Source organism: Cadophora gregata, assembly GCF_030347475.1.
Source record: "Cadophora gregata isolate MNR1 chromosome Unknown scaffold_19, whole genome shotgun sequence".
Classification (NCBI taxonomy): Eukaryota; Fungi; Ascomycota; class Leotiomycetes; order Helotiales; family Ploettnerulaceae; genus Cadophora; species Cadophora gregata.
In genome coordinates, this window is record NW_026695942.1 from 766648 (window position 1) to 794406 (window position 27759).

The 27759-nt window shown below is 47.8% G+C and overlaps 14 protein-coding genes across 14 annotated transcripts; 9 read left to right on the top strand and 5 right to left on the bottom strand.

The window, feature by feature from the left end:
* Nucleotides 1-1113: 1113 nt before the first annotated feature.
* On the bottom strand, nt 1114-1697 carry ONS95_007262 (uncharacterized protein; the record flags this gene model as incomplete). Its single annotated transcript, XM_058500761.1, has 3 exons — nt 1114-1222; nt 1289-1500; nt 1563-1697. The coding sequence occupies 3 exons, from the start codon at nt 1695-1697 to the stop codon at nt 1114-1116; spliced, it is 456 nt and encodes a 151-aa protein (XP_058349578.1).
* Nucleotides 1698-2855: 1158 nt separating this feature from the next.
* Nucleotides 2856-3643, top strand: ONS95_007263 (uncharacterized protein; the record flags this gene model as incomplete). The annotated part of the gene is made up of 2 exons (XM_058500762.1): nt 2856-3282; nt 3336-3643. The coding sequence occupies 2 exons, from the start codon at nt 2856-2858 to the stop codon at nt 3641-3643; spliced, it is 735 nt and encodes a 244-aa protein (XP_058349579.1).
* Nucleotides 3644-3980: 337 nt separating this feature from the next.
* On the top strand, nt 3981-4405 carry ONS95_007264 (uncharacterized protein; the record flags this gene model as incomplete). The annotated part of the gene is made up of 2 exons (XM_058500763.1): nt 3981-4271; nt 4325-4405. The coding sequence occupies 2 exons, from the start codon at nt 3981-3983 to the stop codon at nt 4403-4405; spliced, it is 372 nt and encodes a 123-aa protein (XP_058349580.1).
* Nucleotides 4406-4484: 79 nt separating this feature from the next.
* ONS95_007265 (uncharacterized protein) lies at nt 4485-7861 on the bottom strand (the record flags this gene model as incomplete). The annotated part of the gene is made up of 3 exons (XM_058500764.1): nt 7373-7861; nt 7078-7313; nt 4485-7015 (listed from the first exon to the last, which is right to left on the bottom strand). The coding sequence occupies exons 1-3, from the start codon at nt 7636-7638 to the stop codon at nt 4485-4487; spliced, it is 3033 nt and encodes a 1010-aa protein (XP_058349581.1). The 5' UTR covers nt 7639-7861.
* Nucleotides 7862-8609: 748 nt separating this feature from the next.
* Nucleotides 8610-9121, top strand: ONS95_007266 (uncharacterized protein; the record flags this gene model as incomplete). Its single annotated transcript, XM_058500765.1, has 3 exons — nt 8610-8613; nt 8668-8775; nt 8859-9121. 3 exons carry the CDS (start codon nt 8610-8612, stop codon nt 9119-9121), a joined length of 375 nt encoding a protein of 124 aa, XP_058349582.1.
* Nucleotides 9122-10552: 1431 nt separating this feature from the next.
* Nucleotides 10553-12456, top strand: ONS95_007267 (uncharacterized protein; the record flags this gene model as incomplete). Its single annotated transcript, XM_058500766.1, has 3 exons — nt 10553-10683; nt 10741-11600; nt 11648-12456. 3 exons carry the CDS (start codon nt 10553-10555, stop codon nt 12454-12456), a joined length of 1800 nt encoding a protein of 599 aa, XP_058349583.1.
* A 473-nt stretch (nt 12457-12929) lies between these two features.
* On the top strand, nt 12930-15168 carry ONS95_007268 (uncharacterized protein). Its single transcript, XM_058500767.1, has one exon. The coding sequence runs from the start codon at nt 13805-13807 to the stop codon at nt 15095-15097; it is 1293 nt and encodes a 430-aa protein (XP_058349584.1). The 5' UTR covers nt 12930-13804; the 3' UTR covers nt 15098-15168.
* Nucleotides 15169-15536: 368 nt separating this feature from the next.
* On the top strand, nt 15537-16785 carry ONS95_007269 (uncharacterized protein). Its single transcript, XM_058500768.1, has 3 exons — nt 15537-15753; nt 15810-16059; nt 16115-16785. Exons 1-3 carry the CDS (start codon nt 15670-15672, stop codon nt 16576-16578), a joined length of 798 nt encoding a protein of 265 aa, XP_058349585.1. The 5' UTR covers nt 15537-15669; the 3' UTR covers nt 16579-16785.
* A 330-nt stretch (nt 16786-17115) lies between these two features.
* On the top strand, nt 17116-17727 carry ONS95_007270 (uncharacterized protein; the record flags this gene model as incomplete). Its single annotated transcript, XM_058500769.1, has 1 exon — nt 17116-17727. The coding sequence occupies one exon, from the start codon at nt 17116-17118 to the stop codon at nt 17725-17727; it is 612 nt and encodes a 203-aa protein (XP_058349586.1).
* Nucleotides 17728-18389: 662 nt separating this feature from the next.
* On the top strand, nt 18390-20412 carry ONS95_007271 (uncharacterized protein; the record flags this gene model as incomplete). The annotated part of the gene is made up of 8 exons (XM_058500770.1): nt 18390-18498; nt 18551-18632; nt 18684-18817; nt 18878-19037; nt 19092-19652; nt 19699-20051; nt 20108-20130; nt 20185-20412. 8 exons carry the CDS (start codon nt 18390-18392, stop codon nt 20410-20412), a joined length of 1650 nt encoding a protein of 549 aa, XP_058349587.1.
* A 395-nt stretch (nt 20413-20807) lies between these two features.
* Nucleotides 20808-21790, top strand: ONS95_007272 (uncharacterized protein). Its single transcript, XM_058500771.1, has one exon. It carries the CDS (start codon nt 21188-21190, stop codon nt 21665-21667), a length of 480 nt encoding a protein of 159 aa, XP_058349588.1. The 5' UTR covers nt 20808-21187; the 3' UTR covers nt 21668-21790.
* A 276-nt stretch (nt 21791-22066) lies between these two features.
* On the bottom strand, nt 22067-23181 carry ONS95_007273 (uncharacterized protein; the record flags this gene model as incomplete). The annotated part of the gene is made up of 3 exons (XM_058500772.1): nt 22067-22763; nt 22817-22986; nt 23038-23181. The coding sequence occupies 3 exons, from the start codon at nt 23179-23181 to the stop codon at nt 22067-22069; spliced, it is 1011 nt and encodes a 336-aa protein (XP_058349589.1).
* Nucleotides 23182-24262: 1081 nt separating this feature from the next.
* Nucleotides 24263-25853, bottom strand: ONS95_007274 (uncharacterized protein). The gene is made up of 3 exons (XM_058500773.1): nt 25385-25853; nt 25154-25332; nt 24263-25096 (listed from the first exon to the last, which is right to left on the bottom strand). Exons 1-3 carry the CDS (start codon nt 25463-25465, stop codon nt 24397-24399), a joined length of 960 nt encoding a protein of 319 aa, XP_058349590.1. The 5' UTR covers nt 25466-25853; the 3' UTR covers nt 24263-24396.
* A 676-nt stretch (nt 25854-26529) lies between these two features.
* ONS95_007275 (uncharacterized protein) lies at nt 26530-27484 on the bottom strand (the record flags this gene model as incomplete). The annotated part of the gene is made up of 2 exons (XM_058500774.1): nt 26530-26992; nt 27045-27484. 2 exons carry the CDS (start codon nt 27482-27484, stop codon nt 26530-26532), a joined length of 903 nt encoding a protein of 300 aa, XP_058349591.1.
* Between the last annotated feature and the right edge of the window lie 275 nt (nt 27485-27759).

The following is a 27759-nucleotide window of genomic DNA, read 5'->3' on the forward strand; positions in this document are numbered from 1 at the left end:
CCAGGCAGCCATATGAAACCGAGCTTGCACAAGTGTTTGTATGATCAGCTCGGTGTCTTCTCAGATCTAGTCAACTTGATTAAAATATCCCAAGAGACCATATAATATCTCGCCAGGAGTCTCTCAATCCCTTGAACACTCTCCCTAAGTCTGAGACTGGGTGATTGGGAATGCGAAATGAGTCACGTGACAAGGTCGATATCTAGTGACTTTCAACCCTCGCCAGAGCCTGTCCAGAAAAATGTCCGTGGCTCATATAGCCTCTAAGTTCGAATCAAGCTGTGAGCGCCCGGGAAGTGTTTAAACACTCCTAATCTACCATTTCTCCCCTCGGCTTACTCAGAAGATCGATCTCCCTCGCTCGGGCTCTTTCCGTCGATACCTAGGTACTTCCTCCCGCGCACCAACACTTTTTATCTTCTGCATGCGAGAATTCTTTGTTAGGATCATACTGTATCCTTCTCTGTTCGAAGCCTCAAGCCAAGATTCACATATTCCCAATTCTGCCATGGAAACGAGCCATTGGCGGCTGCACAGAAAACTCTCTTGCAACTCTGTCTATGCCATCACTGCGCCTACATAAACCAGTGTTGCCTCCTACACTCCCAAATATAAGGCACAGGTGTAACTTTCGTAGGCTAGGCAATCTTTCATATACGTATGCTCGTTAGTTTATAGCTAATTTTATCAAGCGATGTCAACAAACCAAGCCACCACCACCTCGCCAACACAAACTTCCGCACTCCATAGAAGTTCTACTCCTCAGGAGGGGGAATTCCTCACAGACTCTGTGTGCTATCCAAATTGATAATAAGTTCGCCGGAGCTGATGTGTCGTAAGATTCCTCAAGTCATCTGGCCAGGCAGAGTGTTGATCACGTAGAATTCTTCACTCAGTCGAATGGATTGAAAACTGAGAAATGCTTCTATGGGGTACACAATCATACTCATCCTATTCATTTGTTCCCATTGCTGCCCCAAAAGTCCAAGAGCCTGTCTATACCTCGCTCAAATTCTGGATCTCAAATTAATAGCCACGCCACCGCCAACCAAACCACTTGTCAACTCCTTATCGTTGCAGATATGCGGAAGCATGTTCTCCCAGTCGCCAAATCTAAACAGACATCTCATAACCCCCTTTGTGATTGATGTATCCTCTCTTCGCAGCCTTCGCAGCTCGGAAAAGTCGAATGGAAATAATAGTAGCGAATCCAGTAACAGTACTGTAAATATCAAGTTAGCACCTACCCCTACCCAAAGAGCCATGAATAAGTGTGGGTAGAATATACGCTGTAATGCCACCAAGAAAACTCATGATCCAGTTCAGCGTGCAGTGGATACCATTGCAAAACTGCATGTTCGCTTGGATGCTCATGAAAACCACTGCAGCCCAGAAGATGACCTCAAGACAGTTCAGGATTATGTTGGCCCTTAGACTGAACCATTTGTGGTATTTCTTCGAGAGCACTTGGTATGCGATGATGATGAGAGATTTCCCTGCCTGGGAGACTGTTAATTGCGTTCTGCTGGGGAAGAGAAGGGCAGGCTGGCTAGGAAACGTACAATACCGAAAACCATTATTCCTGCTCGGCCTGGTGGTGGGTTTTCGATCACAAATCTATTGACGACGGCGACTCCGAGGACGCTAAGTACCAAGATGACTTGGGCAATGTGAACCGAGGCCATGAGAGAAGGCATTTTGAAATATGGTAAAGGGCCAAATTTGAAAAAGTAAACACATAAAATGTCTCCAATGGTTTAAAATCGGAATGGATCCAGAAGCGTAGGAATGAAAGGGTTGAAGCAGATTGGAACGAGACTCAGTGTGATGTCGATACATCTTCAACGACAAAGGGATTCAAGCTATAGTTAACAATCCCTATCTCCAGAACAAAATGTCGCCAAGTGGGCTATTAAATATAAACCGCATTGTTGCTGGGTTACCGAGTTTGGAGATCCTCAAGCTGACGCAACATTACTGGGCTGCTGATACTCCAACCAACGATTCAAACATGCGAGCCTATACGATCGTACTCGCACGCTCTCTTTCCAGCCCCAAATAATCCCATTCGATCCAAGTTGTACCAGTGCGCTCCCGAGAAAGACTTCGTGTCCATTTCGCCATCGTACATGCTCGGATAGCTCCCCCTTTTCTATTAAGCGAGAGAAATCCGGTGGATGAATGTGAAACTGGTCAGAATTTTAAGGTTGCTGGGTCGTTATTCTTGGGGTGAGAATTAATCAAGACTCTGCTTCCATCCTGACTTTCTTATTCGTTCGTATGGCTGTCATGGCATGGTTTGACAGTGATGCCATGTTTGTTGATGTGATTGCTTATCCGAACCTCCATACGGGGTACGAGCGATCTCGCTTTATGATTTCTAGATTTCTTAGTGAGGAAGAATTGCGAAGTACCTAAAGCTGCACAATAGCATAAAAGTTCGTTGTGTCCTCTTGGTTTCTTCTCGTCGAATTTGGGAATTGCTCTCATCATTCGGGGACCCCTCTGATTCAGCACACTCAGTTGCTGTTAGCGCCATTCCACCTGTCCCTGACACTCCAAATGCATCTCATCTTTTGTTGCATTTCGCAGAATTATGAGCCCTGAAGACCAGGCACAGTAGCGGAATCCCTGCGCTGGGCCTGCAGATCTTGTGTGGTTAGAGCCCCGAATTTTTTGTGGTGTTGTGGGTATTCTCGAGGCCTGGATGCACTGAGGCAACTGCACTGCACTGGATGGAAAATGACGTCTGTGTAAGCGAAAATATATCCTCTCGCGACTTTGGATCGCGTACATTCGACGATAACCCGCGACGATAACATCAATTTCGAAGCAGCAGTCTTCGGATAAGCGAAATGGCAGACCGCGCACCCCCAACGCCGGTCGCGATGATCGTAGGCACCGCCCTCATCGCAGGTATCAGCGGATACCTCTTCGGAATCGGATCCGGCCTCGGTCTATTCCCCAATCCCTTTGTCTCGAAAGAAGCCAGGAAACGCGGAATATCGAACTACGATGACGAAGAGGAGAGCGAGGAAGAAGACATTGATGAGTCGATATTGGACCATGCGCCAAATTGGTCGAATGGGTTCGAAGCGGATAAGAGGGATGGATTGAGGGCGACGAGTGCGGCGAAAATCAAGCAGGAGCCGGGGATTAAGAAAGAGGGTATGGAGAGTATACCGGAGATTAAGAGGGAGGAGGCGAAGCAGGGAATGGAGGATGCGAATGAGGAGTGCAAGATGGTTCTGGTTGTGCGGACGGACTTGGGTATGACGAAAGGTATGTTGCTCTCCCCTCTGTCTACGCAGGATGCAGATACTAAGATATGGGAGGGAAAATCGCTGCACAATGCGGACACGCGACACTAGCATGCTACAAGCACTTCCTCAAGCACGATCCGAAGTCGAAGATACTGCGCAGGTGGGAGAGAGGCGGACAGATGAAGGTCGCGCTCCAAGTCAAGAGCGAGGAAGACTTGGATACATTACAGGCGACGGCTATAAGCTTGGGTCTGGTTGCAGAGGTTATTGCCGATGCTGGGAGGACGCAGATTGCCAGTGGGAGTCATACTGTCTTGGGCATTGGTCCTGGACCAGCAAGTGTGATCAACCAGGTTACAGGGACGTTGAAGCTGTTGTGACGGAATGTAGCTGAACGTCAGGAATTCATGAGCTTTAGGTCCGGCATTTTAAAGGTCTTCCGAGTCCCGAAGGATACATGAGCGGAATCCACTCTACTCGAGTATACCGTTTGTTTGCGGGTGGTGGGGTAAAATCATCAGCGGGATGTGGCGTACAATCATCGGCGGGATGTGGGGGCGGCCGCTTCGGATCTCGCCCCTTATATTTTCCCCGGAATCTAAAACAAGAATAATAGAATAAAAGTCCGAAAGCCGTTCATATTTCACACCCTTCTCTAAACTTGATCTTGTTATCTTGTGTCGTCTTCTTAAACCTTGTGTCCTTAGAGAAATCATCATGTCTGTTACTACAACCGCAAACCCGATCACTCTATCTCTCCAGCAAACACTCGGAGATTATGAAGTCCACGTCACAGGGGACTCTCAAGACACACGAGCGGTAGCATCACCTAATTCTAGACAATCAGATGTTGTCGCAAATCCTCCGAACTGGCCTCGAGATTATCATCGAATACCTAGCCGCCGACCGGTGAACAGAAATTTGGATATGTCTGAAAGGCCGCTTGGATCAAATCCTGGGGAGAAGCTGTTTCTTAATGTGATGTTTACTGGAGTATCTTTGAATGCTGTAAGTAAATCCAGTATTTTACTAAATGAAATCGATATTAATATTTAGTATAGGGAGTAGCTCAACTTTGGGGAGCGACAGGAGGGAAGATGATTACAAAAACTTTCAAATACGCTATAGGAGGCGAGTGGTGATGGAATTGTATGGCATTTATATAATGAGCGCTCTTTAGGATCAGATGTCTACAAAATCAACAGCGAAACATACTCATCATTATCCAAGGTCATCACAAGGGATCCTATCAGTTGCCCTTCCCTCCAGTCCAATTTCCTCATCAGCGCTCTCTTCCATGCTATCCCCCTCATCGTCATTATATTCTCCGTCGCTCATCTCCTCATCTTCTTCCTGCCAATCATCCGCGCCACAGAGCTTTTCTTGTTCCCAGAAATTCAGCCATGCGAAACAGGCTTTTGTGCCCTTATGCTCGGTACCGAAGACTTTGGTCAAAACCTCCACACACTTCGTCATCAACTCAACAGCCTCATCATCTCGACCATGATCCTTCCACATAATCGCAAGCACGTGCATGCTATGAAGGGTATTCTGATGCTCAGCACCAAGTACTCTGGTTCGCAAGTCCACGCACTTCGTCATTAAGTCAATACCCTCATCCACCTGACCTTGGTTCTTCCACATGATCGCGAGCTCGTGCATGCTTAATAGAGTGTCCTTATGATCAGCGCCGAGAACCCTACTATTTAACTCCACACACTTTGTCATCAACTCAACAGCGTCATTATCTCGACCCTGATCCCTCCGCCAACAAGCAAGACCATACATACTGCCAATCGTATCTGGATGCTCAGCACCGATGACTTCCTGACACAGCCGTACACAGTCTTCCATCAACAGCACAGCTTCCCCGCCTCGCCCCAGGTCCTTCCACGTATACGCAAGATTGTTCATACTAATGATGGTTTCTGGATGCTGCTCGCCGTACAACCTCTTCTTTATCTCCCACACTTCGACTTCCAGCTCAGCGGCCTCGCTAAAGCGACCTTGGCTGACGTATGTTAGAGCTAAGTTGTTTTTCGTAGCCAATGTGCTAGGATGGTCTTCGCCAAACCAGTTCTCCGTCGAATGCAAAACTTCCTTCCCAAGCTTCTCGGCATCGTCCCAGCGACCTTGATCGCAAAACACCGATGCCAAAACGCGCATGGTACTCAGTTTGTCTGGGTCCTCCTCCCCTAGCACTCTCCTCTGCATCTCGAGTGCTTGTTCTAACATGTTCTCGGCCTCTTCCAGGCGGTCTTGGCGTTGCCGCATGACTGCGAGATTGTGCATGTGAATTAGCGTGTCGGGATGCTCTTTCCCCCGCACCTTCCTGCTCAGTCGCAATGTTTCCACTTGCAGCTCCTCGGCTTTATCCCAGTGACCTAGACCATAATATGTCCTCGCCAAATCGTGCATGCTGGCAACGGTATTCGGATGTTCCTCGCCTAGCACCCCCCTGCGTATCTCCAATGCTTCTGCTCCGAGCTCTGTAGCGTCTTTCCAGCGGCCCTGCTCTGCGTACGTGCCTGCCAAATTCGACATGTGCGTGAGCGTCTCAGGATGGCCACTGCCCCACAACATCTTGTCAGTTTCAAGCAACCGCAGCTCCAACTTCTCAGCCTCGCCCCAAAGGCCTTGCCTCTTGTATGCTAATGCCAGGTTACTGATTGACGCTAGCGTATTAGGATGCTCGGCGCCAAAGACTCGTGTACTGATTTCTATCACTTCTTTCCCCAGCCTTTCGGCTTTCTTGTATTGTCCCAAGTTGTAAAGTGTCCATGCTAGCCGGTGCTTGTTGCTCAATGTGTCTGGATGTGCAGATCCAAGGAGTTTCTCTTGATAATGAAGGACTTGTTGGTGAATCTTCATGGCATTGCGATGGAAACCTTGGTAGCTCAGTATCTGAGCTAGAAGACTTCGTGCACGAAGTTTTGTGACATTCTCATTGTCTTCCACAGTGTATTCAGACACAACCCTTCGAATGATACTTTCCGCCATCTTGTACCTCCCTTGGTGGACAAGTAAGTTATATAGTGCGAACAAGGCAGTCTCAACCTCTGGATTGTAACCTTCGAACTCGGAGGTCTTTAGATCTATCTCTACCCAGAGCGTACGTTCTTCTTCCTGTCGATATCGCTTGCCCATGGGATTTTTTTGCAACTGCCACTTGCTTGCCTCCTCTTTGGAGCCCATCAAGTCAACGACTGAGTCTGTGTAGAAGCTCTGGGGCCAGTGTGTTGAGTCAAAGAACGGCTGAGGAAGAACGGGGACCTCGATGTCTTCGAAAATAGGAGCTGGATCTTCTCCTCTGTACTTGCTGAGTTCTACGAGACTGGAGATTGACAAAGCAGGTGATGGCGGTGGAGACATTCGGATATCTGACGACGAGTCTGGCATAGGTGTATCAGGATCTTCAGAGGTAGCTGCTCCAGACGCCGAAATTCGTGCAGGACTGGCAGAGTATACATCTCCCGCGGGTTCTGTGTCCTCTGGAGGATTGAACGACAACTCTCGCATGTCGTTACCGAGAATTCTTGAGGGAATGGTTCCAGGGGAACGCGCTCTAGGCGGACTAGCAGAATACAAGTCTTCCGCGGCGTCTATGTCAATCATGTCTGCGAAGTGGCTTTGATGTATGTCATCAGGCGTCTTGATGATGACCTGGATTCTGCTTGGTGGGCTTGAAGCTACAACAGACGTGCAAGTTCGGTTGTCTGAGGGTGTGAAGACTTGTATGTCTTTTGGTGTTGCTTTGCATTGATAATATGGTCAGTCTAGATCTTAAAATTTCCAGGTAAGAAGGTAGACAAACCCGCCATTCCATTCTTATCCTCAACTGACACACTGACGTTGTTGAGAAGTCCGGGGTTGTCATGGAAGTACCGCTCAAGTCTAGCTTCCGATATGTGTTTACCTTGGACTCGTACCGATGAAGACTTTCCAACCCTGTCGCGTTCAGTCTTCTTCCTTTGGATTGCAAGCCATTGTTTTTCCTTGATATTTTTGCTCAAATTCCATTTCTTGAATCGGTCTTTGTATTGTTTGTCCCTAGATACCTGTTAGTTCTATGTTTGAGTAGCGAAGCAGTGGGTGGCTTAACGACTTACGATGCTTCAAGGCCGTACTTGTTGCTGATGAGTTCTCGGATCTGACGCAACGTAGTCTTCTGGTAAAGGGTAGATATTTCTGTCTTGTGGGTATCCCAGTCTTTGGGGGTGAAATTGCGGGATGGTAGCGACCGCGTGTGAATAGCAGAAGAAGAATTGATAGCATGCAAGGCCATCGATAGAGGTTGAGGAGGGAAAAGCGACGAGGCTGAGGGTGTGGGTGCGGTTTGGGATGCAGGTACCGACAAGTTCAACATTTGGTCCATGGTTTGAAGCTCGTCGACAGTCAAGAAGAGTAACGGTGAGTGTGCTTTCAGTGATGAGCGAGAATGAAGTTCGGACAGAGGGCGGAAATGCTCTGTATTTATGAAGAAGGAGCAAGTTGCACAACACACCGACAACCAAACTGGTCTCGCCCGGCCTAGCCAAAGTCGGTGCAGTAGTTTAGGTAACAGAACGAAGTTGGCAGGTGCAAGGCTGCCAGAAATTGCGATGAACTCATAGGCGCACCTCCAGCCATGGACACTACGAAAGTACTTCTACGATATAACTGGCTGCTTCAGCTTCACCACGGTCAGGCGTAGCCAAGAGCCAGCACAACTGCTTGAGACCTGCATGAACTCAAGTCAAGCTTATTGGCTTCGTTTGTGGGACAACATAGCACTACGAAAGTACATATCTGCAAGGCAAGGCGTGTCAATCAATCAGGAGGAGGGATTGAACTAAGCGAGAGCGCTGCGGTCCAGCCACAGACCTCATGAGCCAGTGCTGAATCAAACCACGAAAGTACTGTCCCACCCTTCTGTGAGACTCCTCGAAAAGAATTCCACAGGCACTCTGACTTATGCAAGGTGCGGATCCGAAGATTGTTTCACAGGATTGGGTACAGCCAACCAGCATCAGGGATTGTTGAGTGTGCCCACTCGTACTTTCGTAGTTTCGGTACATGGCGGCATGTGAGGCGTTTCCCGTAACCGTGAAGCGAGTTTATTGGCTGCGCGAGAAGAGTATCAACACCCAGGTACGTGATTGAATCGTCGTGATTCCTGCTCAACACTGTGGTCTACGAAAGTACGATGGCAATTCGAGGCGTTGTTGCTTTCCCCTATGCCGACTGCAAGAGATATATATGCCATGGGCCTCCGCAAGCCAAGATACGGTTTGGAAAATATCCAGTACCAGGCTGTCTTCTACCATGAATAACACTTCTCACTGAACCACCGCCATTGACTTAAAGATGGGTAAGCCCTGCTGCTTCCTCTCTCTACCGGATGGTACCCCGCTAACCCCACCAGCCTCCCAAACAACAGACATCATCACCATCATCCTTGCATTCCTCAGTCTCGGTCTATCCATAGCAGGAGTCATCATTGCCTACCACAGCTTGAAAGCTCTATCAACAAGTTCGTTCAATCCAATCCACACAATATGCTTCCCAGCCTCCTCTCGGCAATACCTCGGCTAATCTCTCCCTCACTCACCTCAGACATCCTCAATACTTCCACCATCCTCCCTGTCCATCAAATACCACGACGACCATACCATCCATATGCGACTGGTTATATCCATTACCTCCACGATCCATATCTAAGACGTGTCGTTCAGACTGCGTATAGGTCACGGCAGAGGATTTTGGAGGTTGATGGTAGTGATGAGAGTGTCGATGGAGCAATCATGGAATTGACGCCTGTGCGGAGGGGAGGGAGGGTGATATCAGATACTTCAAATGAAGATGATGGTATGTCATGAGGACTGTATTGGTGCTTGGATTGTTGGAGCGAGGGATGTTCGCCTTGGCTTGTAAATGTACGATTATCAGGAGAAGGAACCGACACACATTGACAAGTCCGTCATGGCTGCACAGCAATGCGCTAAAGTTCCTTGCATCTATCAGTCATCAGATTGTCTACACCTTGCCATTCTCACTTTCTCGAGAACATCGCTCGCCTGGTAAGCAAAGTGGAGAAAGACGTTGTTTACAAACATGGTTCAAGCAAGCGAGGAGCCAATGCGCTATGTTAGCCCCGCTTGAGTTCGTCCATTTTTGGATACCTTAAGCTGAGAATGAAACGAACGAAGGCACATGACCAGGACGTGGAGATTTAATGGAAGCAGCTCATCACTCTGAAGAGCACATTTGCGTCTACCGCGAGATGTCTCGTTGTAGGAGGATGTCATCCACGACGAATATAAATGAAGTGTTAAGAGAGATTAAGTCTCGCTGCCCAGATGCGAAGGAGACCTCTCAAAACCAAAACTCTATAGGATCGCATAATGCAGTGAATGACACTTTCACCGCGTTCTCCGAGGCTCGTTGCGGAGAGAACGGGTTATAGGCTGGGGCTAGAATGACAGAAGAAGAGCAGCCAAAGCCCAAAGGGGCCCAAAGGGGATGAAAGTTGCTTAGCTAGATATCGGACAGGTCAAATACGAGATAGCCCAAGCCCGATATGATACCCTGGTTCGGATCCAGAAACTTGGGACTGGTGAGGAAGCTCCGTTGAAGGTTTTAAGGTTTGAAACATAAACCCAGCATGCTGGAGAATTTCTTACGCCTGGAACGAGGTTGAAGGATGTCCAGCCAGCAAAGCCTTTCATCCCGGCCCCAAGCTGAGGATGTCTCCACGTCCGCTGGCGGCCAGTATAGGCGCGTCCACTGATTCCAGCCCATCGATTTTCTCTCGCTTCCTCCCGTGTCAACCCAGAAGCGTCCAGAATAGAAATAAGGCTGGCTCGTCTGGCTCGGCTGCTGGGGGGACGCCCCACTGTGCCCCACAAAGTCGGAGTTGAAGGGTCGCCGATCTGCCGCTGCAGCAAAACGTGACTGTGAGACCTGTCTGACTCTGGATCTCTCCGTAGCACAGCCGAGCATTGGCATGATGCTCATGATTGTTCCTGAAGATATTGAATTCCTTTCGAACACGAGCGACTGCCAGCAAGAATCCTGCTTGGCTGCTAAGCGAACGAGCTGGTATTGTCAGCCCTACAACATGACAGCTGCTCTAGATCTCTGGTGTCGGATCATGGAGTGGCCCACTTGATGAGTGCCTCGGATGATATATTATCATGAAATCCTCCACTTCGCCATGTCACTCATTCTTCAATTCATCTTTTTCAAAATCAGCCCTAAATCTACAAACCCTAGGCTGATATCATCTCAAATCACCTCAGATCATCGCAATGGGCAAACTCTCGATTTTGACCCTGCTGGGTGCCAGCTTAGGGTCCGTTCTTGCGGGATGGGACAGCCCTGAATACAAGAACTTCTATAGCGTGCCTGTTCCTATCGCTCCCATCAAACAACCAAAAGCGTAAGGCACCTCATCTGTCAGAACAAATTAAGAATTTCGCTAATATTGATCTCGTAGAATTCTGACAAACAACCACACTGGGAAGCCAATCCAATACTATGAGATTGATATCAAGCCACTGCAAATGGAAGTATATCCTGGGAAGAAGACTCGTCTTGTCGGCTACGATGGACTGGTTCCCGGACCAACCTTCATGATGGAGAAGGGTGTAGAGGCCATTGTCCGATTCATCAACCATGGTGATCTCCCCAACTCAGTACATCTTCACGGCTCCTATTCACGAGCTCCTTTCGATGGATGGGCTGAGGACACCACTGGTGTCGGACAGTACAAGGACTACTACTATCCCAACTCCCAGAATGCGAGAACACTGTGGTATCACGACCACGCGATCGACCACACTGCCGAGAATGCTTACTTCGGCCAAGCTGGCTTTTACATCCTGCACGACCCCGAGGAGCGAGCACTCGGACTTCCAGAAGGAAAATACGATATCCCACTAGCTCTTGCATCAAAACGATACAACAAAGACTTTTCCTTATGGGACCCAGAGAAGAATGGAGAAACGACCAGCGTATACGGAGATGTGATCCACGTCAATGGCCAGCCATGGCCATTCTTGAACGTCGAACCAAGAAAGTATCGCTTCCGATGGTGCAATACTGGTATCAGTCGCAGCTTCTTGCTGTACCTTGAGGAGTCCACTGCTGCTGGAAAGAAACTCCCATTTACTGTTATCGCTTCGGATGCCGGACTACTTGAGCGGCCTGTGGTGGCAAAGGATCTGTACATTTCCATGGCAGAGAGATGGGAGATTGTTATCGACTTCGCCGCTTATGCTGGGAAGAAAATAACTGTTCGAAACGACAAGGGATTCTCAGCGGATTCTGACTTCACGGCCACGGATCGTGTAATGCGTAAGTCTACATTCTCTTTGAGATCTACAAAGTACTGACTATATCAGAATTCGTGGTAGCAAAGTCAATGGCTCCTGGCCCTGTCGTAGGCAATGGCGTTATCCCCTCACGCCTCCGCACCGTTCCTTACCCTCCTCCGAAATCTGGTATTGACCGCAGCTTCACCTTTGAACGAAGCGGTGGCCAATGGAACATCAACGGAGTGACCTGGGCTCAAGTCAACAACCGAATCATGGCCAAGCCTCAACGTGGTGCCATCGAGATCTGGCAACTCGAGAACAAGAGCGGCGGCTGGAGTCATCCCATTCACATCCACCTCGTCGACTTCCAAGTCATGTCCCGAAGTGGCGGCAAGAAACGTGGCGTCCTTCCTTACGAAGCTGCCGGCCTGAAGGATGTAGTCTGGCTGGGACCAAACGAGAAGGTCACCGTCCTGGCAAGATACGCACCGTGGGATGGAGTCTACATGTTCCACTGCCACAACCTGATCCACGAGGACCACGAGATGATGGCTGCCTTCAACGTGACCTCGCTCAACGACTTCAACTACACCGAGACGACCAAGTTCATCGATCCCATGGAGGCGCAGTACCGGGCAAAACCCATCCAGACCGGCGAGTTCAACAGCGTCCAGACCTGGGGCACGGGCGAGTTCTCAGAGGCCAGCGTCAGGGCGAAGGGCGATTGGTTCTCGAACATGGACGCATACTCGATAGTGGACAAGGTTGATCAGGCGCTGGAGGATTACTGGCACCGCACACCGGTGAAGGTGAGGGAGGCTGCTCCAGAGCCAGAAGTGGAATCGACGCCGTTGAGCAAGAGTAAGGCTAGGCGTGGCGTTTCGTATTCGGCCTAGTTGGGGAGTTTATTTTGGTTGCACGCACCACCATAGAGGATCTGGATAATATTTTTTGGGGAGCACTGGCGAACGCATGAAAAATGGGTAATGTTTACTCTGTAATGATACCAATATGAATTTACGAACTTCTTATTTACCTATGCATCACGACTTTCAAGACTCTCAAATTCTCAATTAACAGTACACTTGACCAATTTCTCCAGATTTCTCCGATAAATTTTCTCCTGTTCAGTAGTAGTAGAAGTAAATTGTTCACCACCAGAGGTCCCATCCAAGCCAAGCGAATGTCATGCCCTGTCCCGTCCCGTCCTCGTTGCAAAAGCGGTTAGGTCGCCCTGCCCCGGGGTCCAGCTCCAGCGCCCATATGGCCTAATCAGGAACATATCCAATAAGCTACTCCGCCATGGTCATGATTGAAGAGATTTCAACAGGGGACATCCTCTCCTCGCTCCTCCAAACAAACACGCCCTGAATCCATTTAGGGCTAGATTCCTTGTTATTGTTCTTGTCATAGTCCAGCAAGAGTCCCTGTTCCTGCCGCAGCTATCAGTCGTGATCATGTGAGCCTCAAGCTGGTGGTGCTCTCTCTAAATGCTTGGCACCAGCCATGTCGTTCGAGCCCTCGAGCGAGGGATCGGATGTCATCCTTCTTTTTCAGCCGCGCTCGATCCTTTCAGAATAGAACAACACGTCACAAGAGGCGGTCAGGTCAGTTAATACATGCACGGTATCGGCTCTGAATCGCTCGGCCCAGCATTCTTCAATCCGAAAAGGGTCCAGATCGTGATATCATGCCCGAAGTCAGGATCTGGGGCTGGGATTTCTTTAATATGTATCTTTGTCCGTTCTGTGCGTTAGGTCCTCGGATGTGTACTTGGCGAGTGCTATACGAATCCTTTTGGGGAATTCGGGATTTCCGTTTGTGTTCAGCTTCAGGCCGATGGGGTTCTGGAAGAGGAGACATGGGTCTTTCGCAAGCTTTGCAAGGGGCTGCACATGGCTTTATTGATTTCTGGGCGAATGTCCAAGTCTCCAAGCAGTCTTGGATGGATCAAGCTTAACAAGTTTTTTTTGACCTCGGACATTGGCGGTGGTTGTCGCCTGTCAGGTCATTCGGGGCCTCCCTTGATGGTTGAGTATTATCCTTATGAGCGTGAGTTATCCACTGCTTGTCAGACAATTTGCATTCGGGATTTTTCACACCAAAGTCATCGAAACTCCTCCCTTCTCTGTATGCACTTCTGAACTGGCTCTCACAAATCTATGACTTCAACCCCGTATTTTTGGAATTCTGCTTGAAGTTCCGTTACATATCCAAATTGATATTTTCTTCTTGACCTCCAACATGAAACTCTCACTCCTCCCCCTCCTCACACCTCTCCTCATCTCCAACGTCCTCGCCTGGCCAGGCATGAGTTCCACCCTCTCACAACTCAACACCCGCCTACACACGCGACAAGACTCCCCAGAAGATTCCATCGAGCTAATCGGCGATCTCGTCCCCGAAAAAGGCGGTCCAACAACTCCTGTCGGCTGGGCCGTATGGGGAATTCTCACTGGAAGTATTGACGGACAAGGTCTTACGGAATGGAAGGGTCCATTACCAGGGAAGAAAACGCCACAGTGCAAAGCAGATACTTGTTGTATCTGGCGACATATTGCTTTGGAGATGGAGAAGAAATTCAAGGGTAGGAGTGGCCGCTGTAATAAATGGGCACGATTTGCTGTGCGGCTGGGTTTCCATGATGCGGGGACGTGGAGTAAATACACGGAGGACTTTGGTGGTGCGGATGGAAGTATCATTTTATCGGGAGAAGAGCTCACTCGCGGCGAAAATAATGGGTTGCAGGATATTGCGGTCAAGATGCAGAAATGGTATGCCGAATACTCCAAGTTCGGAGTCGGAATGGCGGACCTGATCCAGATGGGCGCCAACGTCGCTACAGTCGTCTGCCCACTCGGTCCTCGAATCAGAACTTTCGTCGGAAGGACAGACAGCAGTAAGCCATCAATCAACGGACTCCTGCCAGATGTACATGGCGAGGCCGAAGATCTGATCAACTTGTTTGAGAACAAAACTATCAGGGCTCATGGGTTGGTTGCTCTGCTAGGCGCACACACGACAAGTCAGCAGAATTTCGTGGATCCGAAGAGAGCGAAAGATCCTCAGGACTCGACGCCTGGGATTTGGGATGTGGCGTTTTATGGACAGACGACGGGCGCGGCGCCGAAGAGGGTGTTTCGCTTTCCGAGCGATGTGAAGATTGCGGCGCATCCGAAGGCTTCTGATGAGTGGGGGCAGTTTACTAATGATCAGGAACATTGGAATACTGTGAGTGCTATTTTATTTAACTGGTCATCTGAAACCTTTCTTGTTAGTTGTGCTTCTCAAGTTTATTCTTCCTTGAAGTGGCTGCTAATAGATGTACAGGATTACGCGAGAGAATACGTCCGCCTCTCACTGCTCGGAGTAAACAACATCAACTCTCTAACTGAATGCACGCATGTTCTTCCTCCAAGAATCCTGACGGCTAAAACCGGCGATGATAATGCAGCGATACAGAAGTGGTTGAAGGGAGAGAAGAATCAATTAAGTACTGTGCTTGAGGAGGGAGATCCTGTACCAAAAGCCAAGTGATGATTGCATTGATTTGCTCTATGATTTTATTGTTTAAAGGCGTTACCTATAGAATAATAAATAATTCTTCAAGACACAAGGTTTACAGTTCGGAGGACCAGTGTGACAATTGGTTGTGGTCGCCAAGTCTACCATTTCAGCCCTGCAGCCACAACGCATCAAAGCCTATCAGTGGTTCAAGTCCAACCAAGTACAGACGCCGAAAAGATTATAAAGAGCAGTAGCCCAACATTAACATCATCCTTGAATTGCTCTCTCAGAATCATCTGATCAACAATAAAATAGGAATGGGTCATCATTGACTTGAAGCGATATCATTCGGACGTCGTTCTCTCCCCGAATACCGACTTCCATGGAGGTCTTGGCTTCGCCAAGTGTAGTCTCTGCAAATAAGAAAAGGAGGACTTGACAAAGCTTGTAAGCACTAAAAGCGGTACAGATCAACTTCACAGGTATTCTGCAATGCTTTCAATAATTTGTCAGTTCAACGCTGATTCCTCGAGGCTCACATCAATGTACTAGTCAGGCTGTTTCCCGCACCTCATAGTCAATAACTCTATTCCTCCTCGACGATGGCAGCCAACACGACTTCGATGAAACCATGGGCAGATACCCCGCTCGCGTTAATCCCAACTCCTATCTTTTTAACTAAAAAGGTGTGCACACATCTTCTCATCAAGAACTGAACCTCGATATTCACGATCTTTTCTAGCATGACCTCTTTACCGCTGGCGCAAGTCACATGTGTATGGTCCACAACTCCATATTCAGAGGATACAACCCCATCTACCACCAAGCTCCACATGTCGCCGAGCCCGAAAAAGCTGACTTTATCGGCTACTGTTTGGCATGGCATAAGTTCGTGAAGTTTCATGCCGACAATGAAGATGTCAGCTTGTTTCCGAGAACAGAAGCGCTTCTGGATGACAAGACGATCTTTTTGGAATCACATAAAGAGCATGGTCCGCAAAATTCATTCACCTCCATGTGAGAGAAGTAAGCTGAATCATCTCTCAGATGCCTTCATGCCCGGCCTTGCCAACTTCCAAGAATACCTCACCAACCTCCCCTCACCCACCGCCTTCTCCGGCCCCAAACTCCTCGAACTAATGTCCTCCTTCCAAACCCCCTTCGAAACCCACATGCGCTCCGAAATTACCACCATCGCCAACCTCTCAACTCACCCCAACACCCCAGCAGCAGGGAGTCCAAAAGAGAAAGCCACGCAAGCAGAATTCGACAAGCGAGAAGGTGACAAGATCCGAGAAGCGGGCATGACGGACGTTCTGCCTTTCTTTCTGTTTAATTTTGATGGAGAGTTTGAGGAGGGGCTGTGGAGGGATTGGCCGCCGATTCCGGGGCTGGTGAGGTGGGTGGTGATGGGTGTTGCGAGGTTGTTGCATCCGGGGTGGTGGAAGTTTGCGAGTTGTGATGGGGGGAGGAGGAGGAGGGAGTTGTATGCATTGGCTGGGACGGAATAGTGAGATGGGCTCTCGCTAGCGAACGAGTTGGTGATTAATTGGGTGGGATTTTGAGGTTAATATTTCGGTTTAGTTGGTTTAGCTTCATGTACTGACCGTAGGGTTTGATCCCAGGGCGGTTGCTTCAACGGCGAAAAGGGGGCGGGGTATTTAGCCGAGCTTGACAAATATACTTTCGAAGAGACTTAACAGACGATTGAGAATTATTACTTTTCTTACATGAAGAAAGCACAAATGGTCAATAAAAAAGCAACTATGTTGTCCTCTCTTGCAGGATTTGTAAGCAAAGCAGCCAAGCTCGGGTTCAAGCCGAGCAAGTGAAGGATCTATCTGATTGGCCTGACTAGCTTCACTAGCGAAGCTTGTGTTTATGTAAGGGAGTTAAAAACAACCATAAATCTGATCATTCTGTTCTTTCCATCTCGTCATAATATCTAAAACTCATCTAGTCTCTCAACCTTTTACTTTATCTACAAGTCTTCGCCTCACTCACAACATCACCAGATCGCTAGACTACACATTCCACTTCCGCCAGCCATGTCTCAACTTCCCTTCCACTTCGCAAATAGCAGCGAAAGCCCTCCTGCATCAACTACAACCTCCTTCCAAATCACAACCAAGCCCAAAACCGACATCTGGAAGAAAATTGGCCCCCCAGAAGTCTCTCGCTTCAATGCTCCCATCCTCTACAAGAAAGTCACACTGTCATCATTCCAACGCATGCGCGTCACTGTCACAGCAAACTGGACAGCTCTATACGATCAAGGCGGCCTCATCATGGTCCTTCCACAACCAGACGGGACGAGAAAATGGATCAAAAGTCAGATCGAGTTTTTCCAGGGAGAGCCATTCATCAGCACGGTGTCGGCCGACAGAGGTGCGGATATGAGTCTCTTGCAGACAGGCTTGAAAGGAGAGAAGAAGAATGAGCTCATGCTTGAGTTCAGGAAGGTGCATGGTGCGCTGTGGATTTATGTTGTGGATGGAGGGAAGAGTGTGCCGATTCGTGAGGTCACGTGGGCTTTTGGAGGAGCTGAGGAGCAGGAATGTTGGGTTGGAGTGTTTGCTGCGAGGCCGGGTGTCAATGTGAAACAGCAAGATGAGAGCTTGGCAGTATCTTTCGAAGACTTTGAGCTGGATATCGAATGACAATAAGCGAACGTAATATGGGACATAGCTGATCGCTACCTAGAATTCGAATCGGTTTAGCAAGAACACGGGCAAGAAGATGAAGTCGAAACTAGTACAGGGAAACACATTGGCTCAATGTTACATCTCCAGAAGGTGCGCTGATATCAGTCGTGCCTGCTTCACATCGCCAGAGACGACTTATGTGCCCTTCCAGGTTTGCTCCTCTCAACACCTCAATATTTCTCAACTCACAAATCTCAAACCTGTCTATTAAACCTATCACATTTGCCATAGACTACAATCACGCTTCTTTCTTCAATACATGATATAACGGCCTCGTTTAAACGCTCCAAAGTTCGAGTGCAACAAGTGTAATCCGCAAGGTGACACCGTCAAACTGGCTCTGGTATTTGAGTGATACACTGAAGTCATTTCTCCATACCTCACTGGAACCTCACATCTACCTACCTTCACGCTTATCAGAGTAAGTTGATTCGTTCTATCTACCCCGCGCCGTCCTTGCACAGACCGTCCATTGACGTTGATCAGTCCTAAGTTAACAGCGTGCTGAGTGTGACCGGAGATCTCACTCGGTTCCAATCTTCGAAACAATCGCATATTTCCGTTGAGCTTTGATACTCTCGATGACTCAACCAGTCTAACTTCAATACAGGGTCATCATGGCTTCAAATATGGATGCCCAGCATTCAGATAAGAAGAGCGCAGATATCCAGCAGATACAAACGGCAACCACAGTTCCAGCTGTGCTAGAGCCTTATGGCCCATCAGGTACATAAATGTGTCCCCGTCTGTCCAAACCCGGTGCTGACAATATCCATAGGTTTCAAAGGAATTATTTCGTCTAGATATGTTGTCCTGTGTGCCGCATTCTCAGCCATCGGCGGAATGCTCTTTGGCTACGAGTAAGTTCAACTAGCATTTGTTTACTAGCCACCACTGACAACAACATCAAGCCAAGGCGTCATATCAGTCACTCTAGTTATGCCACAGTTCATAGCAAGATTCCCCGAGGTTTCTGAGACTGCGGCGGGCGGCGGATTCTACAAGGGCTTGATGACTGGGATGATTGAGCTTGGAGCTTTGCTTGGTAGGTGCCAAATTCTCATAGACGTCAATCGCTGTATTTCAAGGTTAATGAAAAATACAGGCGCATTGAACCAGGGCTGGATTGCGGACAAAATCTCGCGTCGGTACTCGATCATCGTTGCAGTCATCCTTTTCACACTTGGATCAAGTCTTCAAACAGCATCAGTAAACTATCCGATGCTCGTAGCAGCGCGATTCATTGGCGGTGTTGGAATTGGAATGTAGGTCGTTGTTGTCAGAACGTGGGGCTACCTGCGACTAATTGGGTTGATCAGGCTCAGTATGGTCGTTCCACTCTATATCTCCGAGATCTCACCTCCTGAAATCCGCGGGTCCCTTCTCGTCTTTGAAGAGTTCAGTATCGTATTCGGCATCGTCATATCGTTCTGGATCACATATGGTACAAGGGAAATCCCTGGAAACCCATCCTGGCAACTTCCGTTTGCGATCCAAATAATTCCTGGCTTGCTGCTTGGACTTGGCGCTTTCTTTTTCCTGCCCTTTTCGCCTAGATGGCTCGCGTCAAAGGGAAGAGAACAAGAAGCTTTAGCAGTGCTGTCAACATTGAGAATGCTGCCGAATACCGATCCAAGAGTCCGACGAGAGTGGATGGAAATCATTGCCGAGTCGACTTTCCAGAAGCAAGTCCTTGAAGAACGACATCCTGAGCTTGTGACGAAGACGAAGATTAATCGGCTGAAACTTGAGATTGTATCTTGGACTGACTGCTTGAAACCAGGATGTTGGCGGCGGACACATATTGGAGCAGGACTCATGTTCTTCCAACAGTTTGTTGGGATCAATGCTTTGATCTACTACTCTCCAACTCTCTTCAAGTACTCATGGCTCATGTCTCTCAGTTTAATACTAACGACTTTGTAGAACAATGGGTCTCGACTACTCAATGCAACTCATCATGTCTGGAGTTCTCAACATCACTCAACTAATCGGCGTCATTTCAAGTCTCTGGACACTTGACCGCTTCGGGCGCAAATCCATTCTCCTGTGGGGAAGTCTGGGGATGTTCATCTCACACTTTACTATATCGATACTCGTAGGCCTCTTCTCGAAAGATTGGCCATCTCATCGCCCGGAAGGATGGATCAGTGTAGCCTTTCTGCTATTTTATATGGTTTCATTCGGTGCGTCATGGGGTCCAGTGCCGTGGGCCATGCCTGCCGAGATATTTCCTTCATCGCTGAGAGCCAAGGGTGTTGCTATTTCCACATGTTCAAGTGAGTGACACAATCCGCAATAGCGATTTAATTTATGCTGACTTATAATGATATAGACTGGCTGAACAACTTCATCATTGTAAGTCAGACCAGCCCTATGTCACGCTTGGCAGAGAAAATACTAAGATAACAGGGCCTTGTGACACCTCCTCTTGTTCAAAACACTGGCTTCGGTGCCTATGTTTTCTTCGCCATCTTCTGTTTAGGCTCATTCGTATGGACATACTTATTTGTTCCAGAAACCAACGGCAAGACGCTTGAGCAGATGGACGAAGTCTTGAAGGACAGGGATAATTCTGAAGACATGAGGAAGAAAGAGCAGATTTTCTCGCAGACTGTGACGAGACTGGAAAGTCACTAGATTCCTCAAATTTGAATTATATCATTGAATGGGGGCATTGGAGAACGCCTACGGCAGTGGTTGATAAGTTTTCAGAAAGGAAATGGTTGCGTTGAGATTGGTCGATCTGTTCCTTGTTGATTATTCGGAATCGGAGCTTAGCACCACACGAAAGGCTTACTATGCCGTCTGACAGCATCAGGTTTACTCTTGGACACTCGGTGTGACTCATTAGATATATTGAGATGAGCGTTGAACGGGTTATTTTCGAACTTGTTTGATTACACTAAAAGTGGAACTCCGCTCGCTTAAGCAGCCAGCATCCATTAACTCCGAACATCATCGTCAGGATATATACATCCTACTGACTATATAGCAGTGGAAAGTAACCTCAATTATTTTACAAGCTTCCAAATCAACACTTGCAGCTACACAGACTCTTAAATACAGAAATTGATTCCGATTGGAATTCCATTCATCCAACATGGCACCACATACAGTCCACCTGTTTTCTATCCCAGATGCAAGTGAAGCATTAATAATTCAATCTCTCTGAAAGGGCACACCCAAGCCCCTTACAGTCGCCAGAGCACATTACTTTGTCTCCACCTCTCATCTCTCATCTACACTCCAAAACGATCCCACCAGCAATACCCCTCTCTTCAATCTCGTGACTATCCTTCCCGGTTCCTCAACCCCAGTCCCGCCATCCATCACCGAGATCTCAACTAGAACTTTATCTTTTACGGTCGACATCGAAGACCACTGGTCTACAAACTACGCCGAACGCAACGCAATGCTCCTTCACCGCACGAAAGAACCAGTCCCACCTTTCCCGCTCACCCCATCCTCACCACCCGACCCCAATGAAGAAGAAGTCGAGTTCTCACTCACGCCATCTCTCCGCACCTTCTTCGCCGACTTCTCAGCCAAGTACGCCGGGCCCGTAACGATGTTCAACTTCCTTTCTTTTCACGGAGGGATGTTCCCGACGTATCAGAAATACATGGATGCGTTTATCTCTGATCTGGGGCCAAAGTACGGCGCTGAGCCGAGATTGGTGGGTGAAATTGTGAAGACGGAGGATGGGGATGGACGGGCAAATGAGAATGAGGTTGCGGAAAAGTGGGAGAAGATGGCGTTTGTGCATTATGATGGGGCGGTGAACTTTGCGAGGATGTTGGAGGATGAGATGAATAAGGGGTTGGGTCGGATGTATAAGAAACGGGTTGTGAGGGATAATCCGATTTTGCTTCTTGTTGAGCTTGAGGAGTAGGCGGATTCTTCGAAAGAGGGCGCAACGACGGGGAGGAATCAAAAATGCGTACTCTGAGTGTTTTACTCACCTTTTTGCTATTCCCGAATCTGTGTTACAATTTCAATGAAAAATAAGCTGCATGATTCCCATATGTATGTATCTCCACAGAGGGTGAACTTGTGAAGTCATTGATGTATCAAGTACTTGAAAGGATTTCTCGCTTAGGACCCACTTTGCAACAGGAATCGTCAACAACCTCGCGACATTCCACTGAAGATATTGTTAGTGAAATGTGCAATGACTCTGATTCGCTGGCCTCTATGTACTCTCAGCTTCAAAAAACTCCTCCCAAGTGGATTCGCCAAAATAGATCTCCAACTAAATAAAAGCTGGATGGCCAGAAAATAAAAATTACGCTCAAACCATCAATTCCCAAAGAAGACTCAAAATCATAACCCCAAACATTGCTCCACTCAAGCCCGATGCCCTTGTAGTACCAGCGCTTTTCAAAGCTTCGGTGATATTCCGACTGCCAGGTGTTGTGACATTGGCTGGAATACATATGACCTTTGTATCAATGACATTGTTCGCCACATTCCATTCGGGGGTCTGACTGTAATCTTGCTTGGGCCAAGTCACAATGATAAGTGGAAATGGGTTCCTTAATGCTTGATCGTAAACTTTGAAGTTTCGTCCTGACATATTGCCCCAGCGTAAAAAGTACTGCGTGCGAGAGATATGATCCCTGTTTCCGATATCATCGCAGCTTTGCGCATCTGTCGTCGAGTTGACTGTGGGAGTGCTGACCGGAAGCGGGTTTGTGGACAGAAGAACAGTCCAGAGGTGGCGACAGTCTTCTTTTCCTGTCTTGACAAGACCTCTCTTGACGTTGTCGCAGTTGAATTGGGAGGAGCTATTGCTTATATACGACGCCTGGATATTCAGTTTTGTGGTATCTAATCTCCCCATGAGCTCTTCAAAACACTCTTGTTCTAGCACATTTCTACAGGTGCCATCGTCCAAGGCGTGTTTCTTTTCGTCAATAATACCGTGGAGTGGTATGTAGCAACCGGTATATGGAAGGGTAGTTGTATTTGTAAGGTTCAAAGATGGCCTGGTAAATCCAAGTTAACGGTGTTCCAGAGTGGGAAGGGGTGCCGGTCTTACGTTGTTTTCACCTCAACTGCCTCCCAAACAGAACTAGTGTTTAATGTTTGATAGTATCTCTCGGCGATGTATCTGGTCCATGTCCATACGGGATATTTCTCGTTGACCACATACCCTGGATAGGAAATGGAGGCGGATGAGTTGAACCCGGTGGTGTCTCTATCCGCTGGCTAGAAATCTGGAATTAGTACGACCCAAACGTTGGGGAGCTGAACTCATACAGAACAGTAGTCGAATGGCATGAGGAGAGGGTCTGTTGGGCTTGTTGAGCTAGATGAATTGGATACATTGGATGAATTTGACTGCGCGAAAGCCCTTAGGAGCAAAACGGCAGACGCAATCAACGAGATTGAGACGATTTTCATGAATTCGAGATTACCAAGGACGTTGAATATGAATCAGTGCTTCCAAAGTGAAGCTTCGGAAGAAAAAGGCGAAGCAACGGAATGTTATGTAGACACGCGAGGTACGCTTTGAGACCGAGTACCATCACCAGCATTATTACTCGTCTTGATTCTCCAAGTAATGAAAGATCCTACACCAATAATCGTCATATTGCCTTAAGGCAACTCTGCGTAACTTCAGCACATATCCGAGTCGACCAACCGGTTGATGAACACTCGAATGCATTTGGGTCAGTTTACCTTGGCTGACGTTGAGCTGAGCTTCGCGTTGTTAAATAGGAAAAACTGATGTCATAAACTACGATTATGAGAGCGTGCTCGCCTGTTCACGTTGCATTACAACTGCTTTACGTCTGGGTAAATGCCACTGGTAAGGTAACACAGCGTCCAGATGAACCATGTGACAATTACCAAAACGTGACACAAGCTGAACTTGGATTTTATGGAATGAAAGGTAGAATCTACCGTTAGAGAAGTCTGGGAGAGATTATTTGACCAAAATAATCAATGACAGTTGAGTTCGTCGATTTCAGACAAGATGACAAGCATTTTCTCGTCCGTCTTTACATAATTGTATGTAATGTTTATCGAACGGCATGTACGCTTGACACGCAGGACTAGGGAGACTGGAAACAGACAGGCAAATACTACGACAAGATCAAAGGAAGGTACAAAAGCTCAGTCCTAAAATAACAAGATACATAGTGCGAAGCCTAGAACTGCAATTCCAACTAAATTTCCACTCCTACCAGGAGCCTGGTCAACTTCGGTGAGATTGCGACTACCAGATGTCGGGACATTAGCCGCAAGGCAAATCACTCTCGTGTCAGCCCGTCCCTCACCATACTTCAACATGTCGCTTTGCTCGCTAAGATCTGCTTTGAGCCATGTCGAGACGAGCAGTGGCAGTGGATTTCTCAATACCGGCGCTTAGGAGACGTGAGACTAGCTTCCCCAAAACAAAATTGCAGCGCTCAGAATGCCTTGATTAGAGTCACCCATGTGAGAGATTTTTGGAACAGCTAAGATGCTAAATTATTTGGTTTGTTTTTATGTATGAAATTGAATCTCAAGTCACAGAAATGTAGGTCCAAAGAACCTCTAACAACCCGGAAAGTCGGAATCAGCTATACCAACATTCCAATCAAGACAAAGAAAACACTTAAATCCTTAATGTCACAGGAAAGTGCTAAGCGCGAAGCCCACCAAGATAATGCTCATCATCCATCCACTCCATCCTTGAGTTGTGGTCATACCGCCAGATTTCAGCGCTTCGGTGAGGTTGCGACTACCCGGCGAAGCAATGTTTCCTGGAATACACATCAATCTGGTGTCGGCCCATCGTCGGACATCCATGTATGGCGAATGATCATCCTTGAGCCAAGCGGTCAGAACCACGGCGAGAGGGGTTTTCAGAACTCTGTCGTAGTCGGTAAAGCGGTTCGGCCCGGCTGCTTGATTATATCCTAGATGGAAGGTATCCATATCTCCAGCACCAACTGGGGGGCAGCTGACGATTGGATTGTCTGTGGCATTGGTGGTGGAACTGATGCCAGGGTATTCGGGGAGGAACTGGTCATCGAACCATGCGGGATATTGCTGCCAACACTTCGACTTTTCGTTTTTGACGAGACCACTCATGAGGTCAAAGCAGTTGAGCTTGGTGGAATTGGTACCGCCGGACGTCCCAGAATATGAAGCTGCGGTGTCGTTGACGTGGGTGATAAGATCTTTAATACAATCTGCTGACAAAACAGAGTTGCACGACCCATCTTCTTTTTGGCCATCCCCAAAGTTCTTTTTTTCCGATGTCATGAGCACCATATAACACCCTGTATAGGGGAGCTCTTTTGGATCTGTAAGATTGACCGTTGGTCTGGAGATATATCGTATCAGTGACTTCCTATTACTCTGAAAAGCAGGGCGATCTTACGATGTCTTCATTCCAATCGTCTGCCATACCTCGCTTTCGTTGCGCGGCTCGCTGTAGTCGGCTGCGATATACCTGGAGAAAGTCCAGTTTGATTCCGGATAGCTATCATTGACCCTGAATCCAGGGAATGATATTGATCCGGAAGCATTGTAACCGTTCGCAAACTTTTCCTGAATCAACTACAAATGATGTAAGTTACAGACCTACGAGCGAAGAGTGGTTGTACCATACACTGCAAGATACGTTTCTTGTGGCACTAGACTTGACCCACAAAAGGGAAAAAATACTCAAAGTAGCTATTCGGAAAAGCATTTTCGAGATTGGTATGACTGTTCACGCTTTGATGAATGTGTGATGTATAGACTCTTTCTTGTGTCAGCAGGCATGGACGTTTTTAGGAAATATTTGTCTCGGGGAATTGCTGAGCCTATATTACACAGAAACATCACGGGCCGAGCTAATCAGTGAAATTTGAACATTGAAAGCTTGTTGGTTTGGCAATGAACGTTGAGGACGCCATAAGCCTCATCTGCCTGAATTGAAGAAGCCCTTTCTGAGTATCCGAGATTGAAGCAACAGACCAGCGAAGCACAACATGGGATTTAAGCCGCCTTGGCTGACGTTGATTTGAGCTTCACGAGGTTAAAAAGGCAGGACTGATGTCATAACAAATGAAAAGGGGAAGGTATTTTTACCATCAGCGTTGCATTGCTTTGCCGCTGGGTAAACCCCACTACCAACAATGAAGCGAAGATGCAGCCTATCCTATCAGATGTGTCCAGACTTGACAAGAAAACGAAACTTGGCTTCTTCTGCACAGAAGAGAAGATAGAAAGAGAGGCATTTTGATTAAGATTAACCAAATAAGAATTTCAGTTGAGAAGTTCACAAAAAAGGGGACACAAGCCGCTACCGCCTCGTTAAAATCACAACGCAAAGTTGACAGGATCAGACATGCGGCACCTCCTGTGGTCATTTTGACGACAGAAAAACTGGAATTAGCTTTCAATTATCCCAGAGACTTTCTGGCTACTGCTGTAAAGCAGTGCAGCCAACATTTTATTTCATGTCGTGAGAAGGGGCCGCAGATATTTCCAAAAACTTGGTCCACCCTTGTAGCCGCAGCGTAGTATTCCCGTATCTACCACTCGGAACACACTTTCGTACAGGGCCCAACGTTAGTGCATGTGCCCTGTATCATAGCGAGCATAGGCAACCACGAGAATTTTAGCGCCTCGCTTCAGCAGCTGTTCCTTGTAAAAGTGTGTTTCTGGCAGGTAATTCGGAATCGGATACCCTGTAAGGCGCAGACCACAAAAGCTGGTGCAACGGAAGTTGACCAAAATTCATGGACCTCAGGAATGCCCTGACGATCGCTAAATACGAGGCCATCCTCGTGCATATTCCATCCTCTCACTACTACTTGGCAAATCGTCCGGCCCATCACCCTGCAGCTCTCCAACTCCAACACCCACTTTACCCTCCGCACCAGACGCATTCTTTCTTGCCAAGTCTTCAAATGCCTCACTGTTTACCCTTGGTGACGGTGAGAACTCAAGTGCAATCAGTGCATTGGTCCTCTCATCACGAATGAGTCTCTTGACCCAATCGGAAGCTCTTTCTTTCTTGATATTGGACTCTTGCGGCTGGCTTTGCTTGGTGGGTGGTTTCGGCTTGCGGAGTTTATTGGTTGGTTTTGTTGATGTGAGGCTATTTTGATCAGGGTCCCCGTGTTCGAGTTGTTCCAGAATTGTGATGATACCCTGCCGTGATGTCCGCAGAGACTGTATGATGAGCTCCTGCTGTTCTACTTCGACGTCTATACTATACATTGATGCTCTGCTTGTTGATTAGCGAGATTATCTTAGGTAGAAAAGGAAAAGTGAGGTACCTCCTTACCGTTGGCTTCTTTGCCACGGAGAGGTTATGCAGCAGCAATTGGAATGTAATACTGCAGGCCTCAAGTGTCGCCCACAGAATCTTCATCCCGGTCTTCTCAAACTCTGCTTTCACCTTGGGAACCAAATCTTCCATTCTCACACCATCGTGCTTCAATCCGATCAAGACACGGTCCAGCTCCCTAAACAGATCTTGACATCGATCGAGTACTTTCTGCGCTATGGTCGTGGCGCCAATTGAGTATCTGCATCCCTCTGAATCAATACGCACTGAGCGCAGACTGTGCAGCGTGGAGGTCAGAAGTGAGATTTCTACCGCGACTTTGTTGACTTCCGCGGTAGCGGGCCTGATTTTCTCGGCAAGGGCAAAGAGCTTATTTGAGACGGCGAGGCCGGAGTGTATGGTATCTGAAATATTCGCTGAGATGTTCATCGCTGTATCGAATAGGTGGTGATGAAACTTGCGAGTAGATCAGAGGTGCAGTTCTGATAAGGTAGGCTCTGTTGATTTGTGCTTCGTTACAGCGGATCGTGTACTTGTGTATTAGTAACCAGCTGAGTCTCGATATTGCTTGGAATGAGATACTTAGCTTGCGGCAGGAGACTAGTTTGGTCCATCTTTGCATAGCTCGTCCCGCAACAAATGCATGATTAACAGACAATTTATTTCTCCTCTCTGGCCGTCTCATAATCATGCTTCTCATTTAT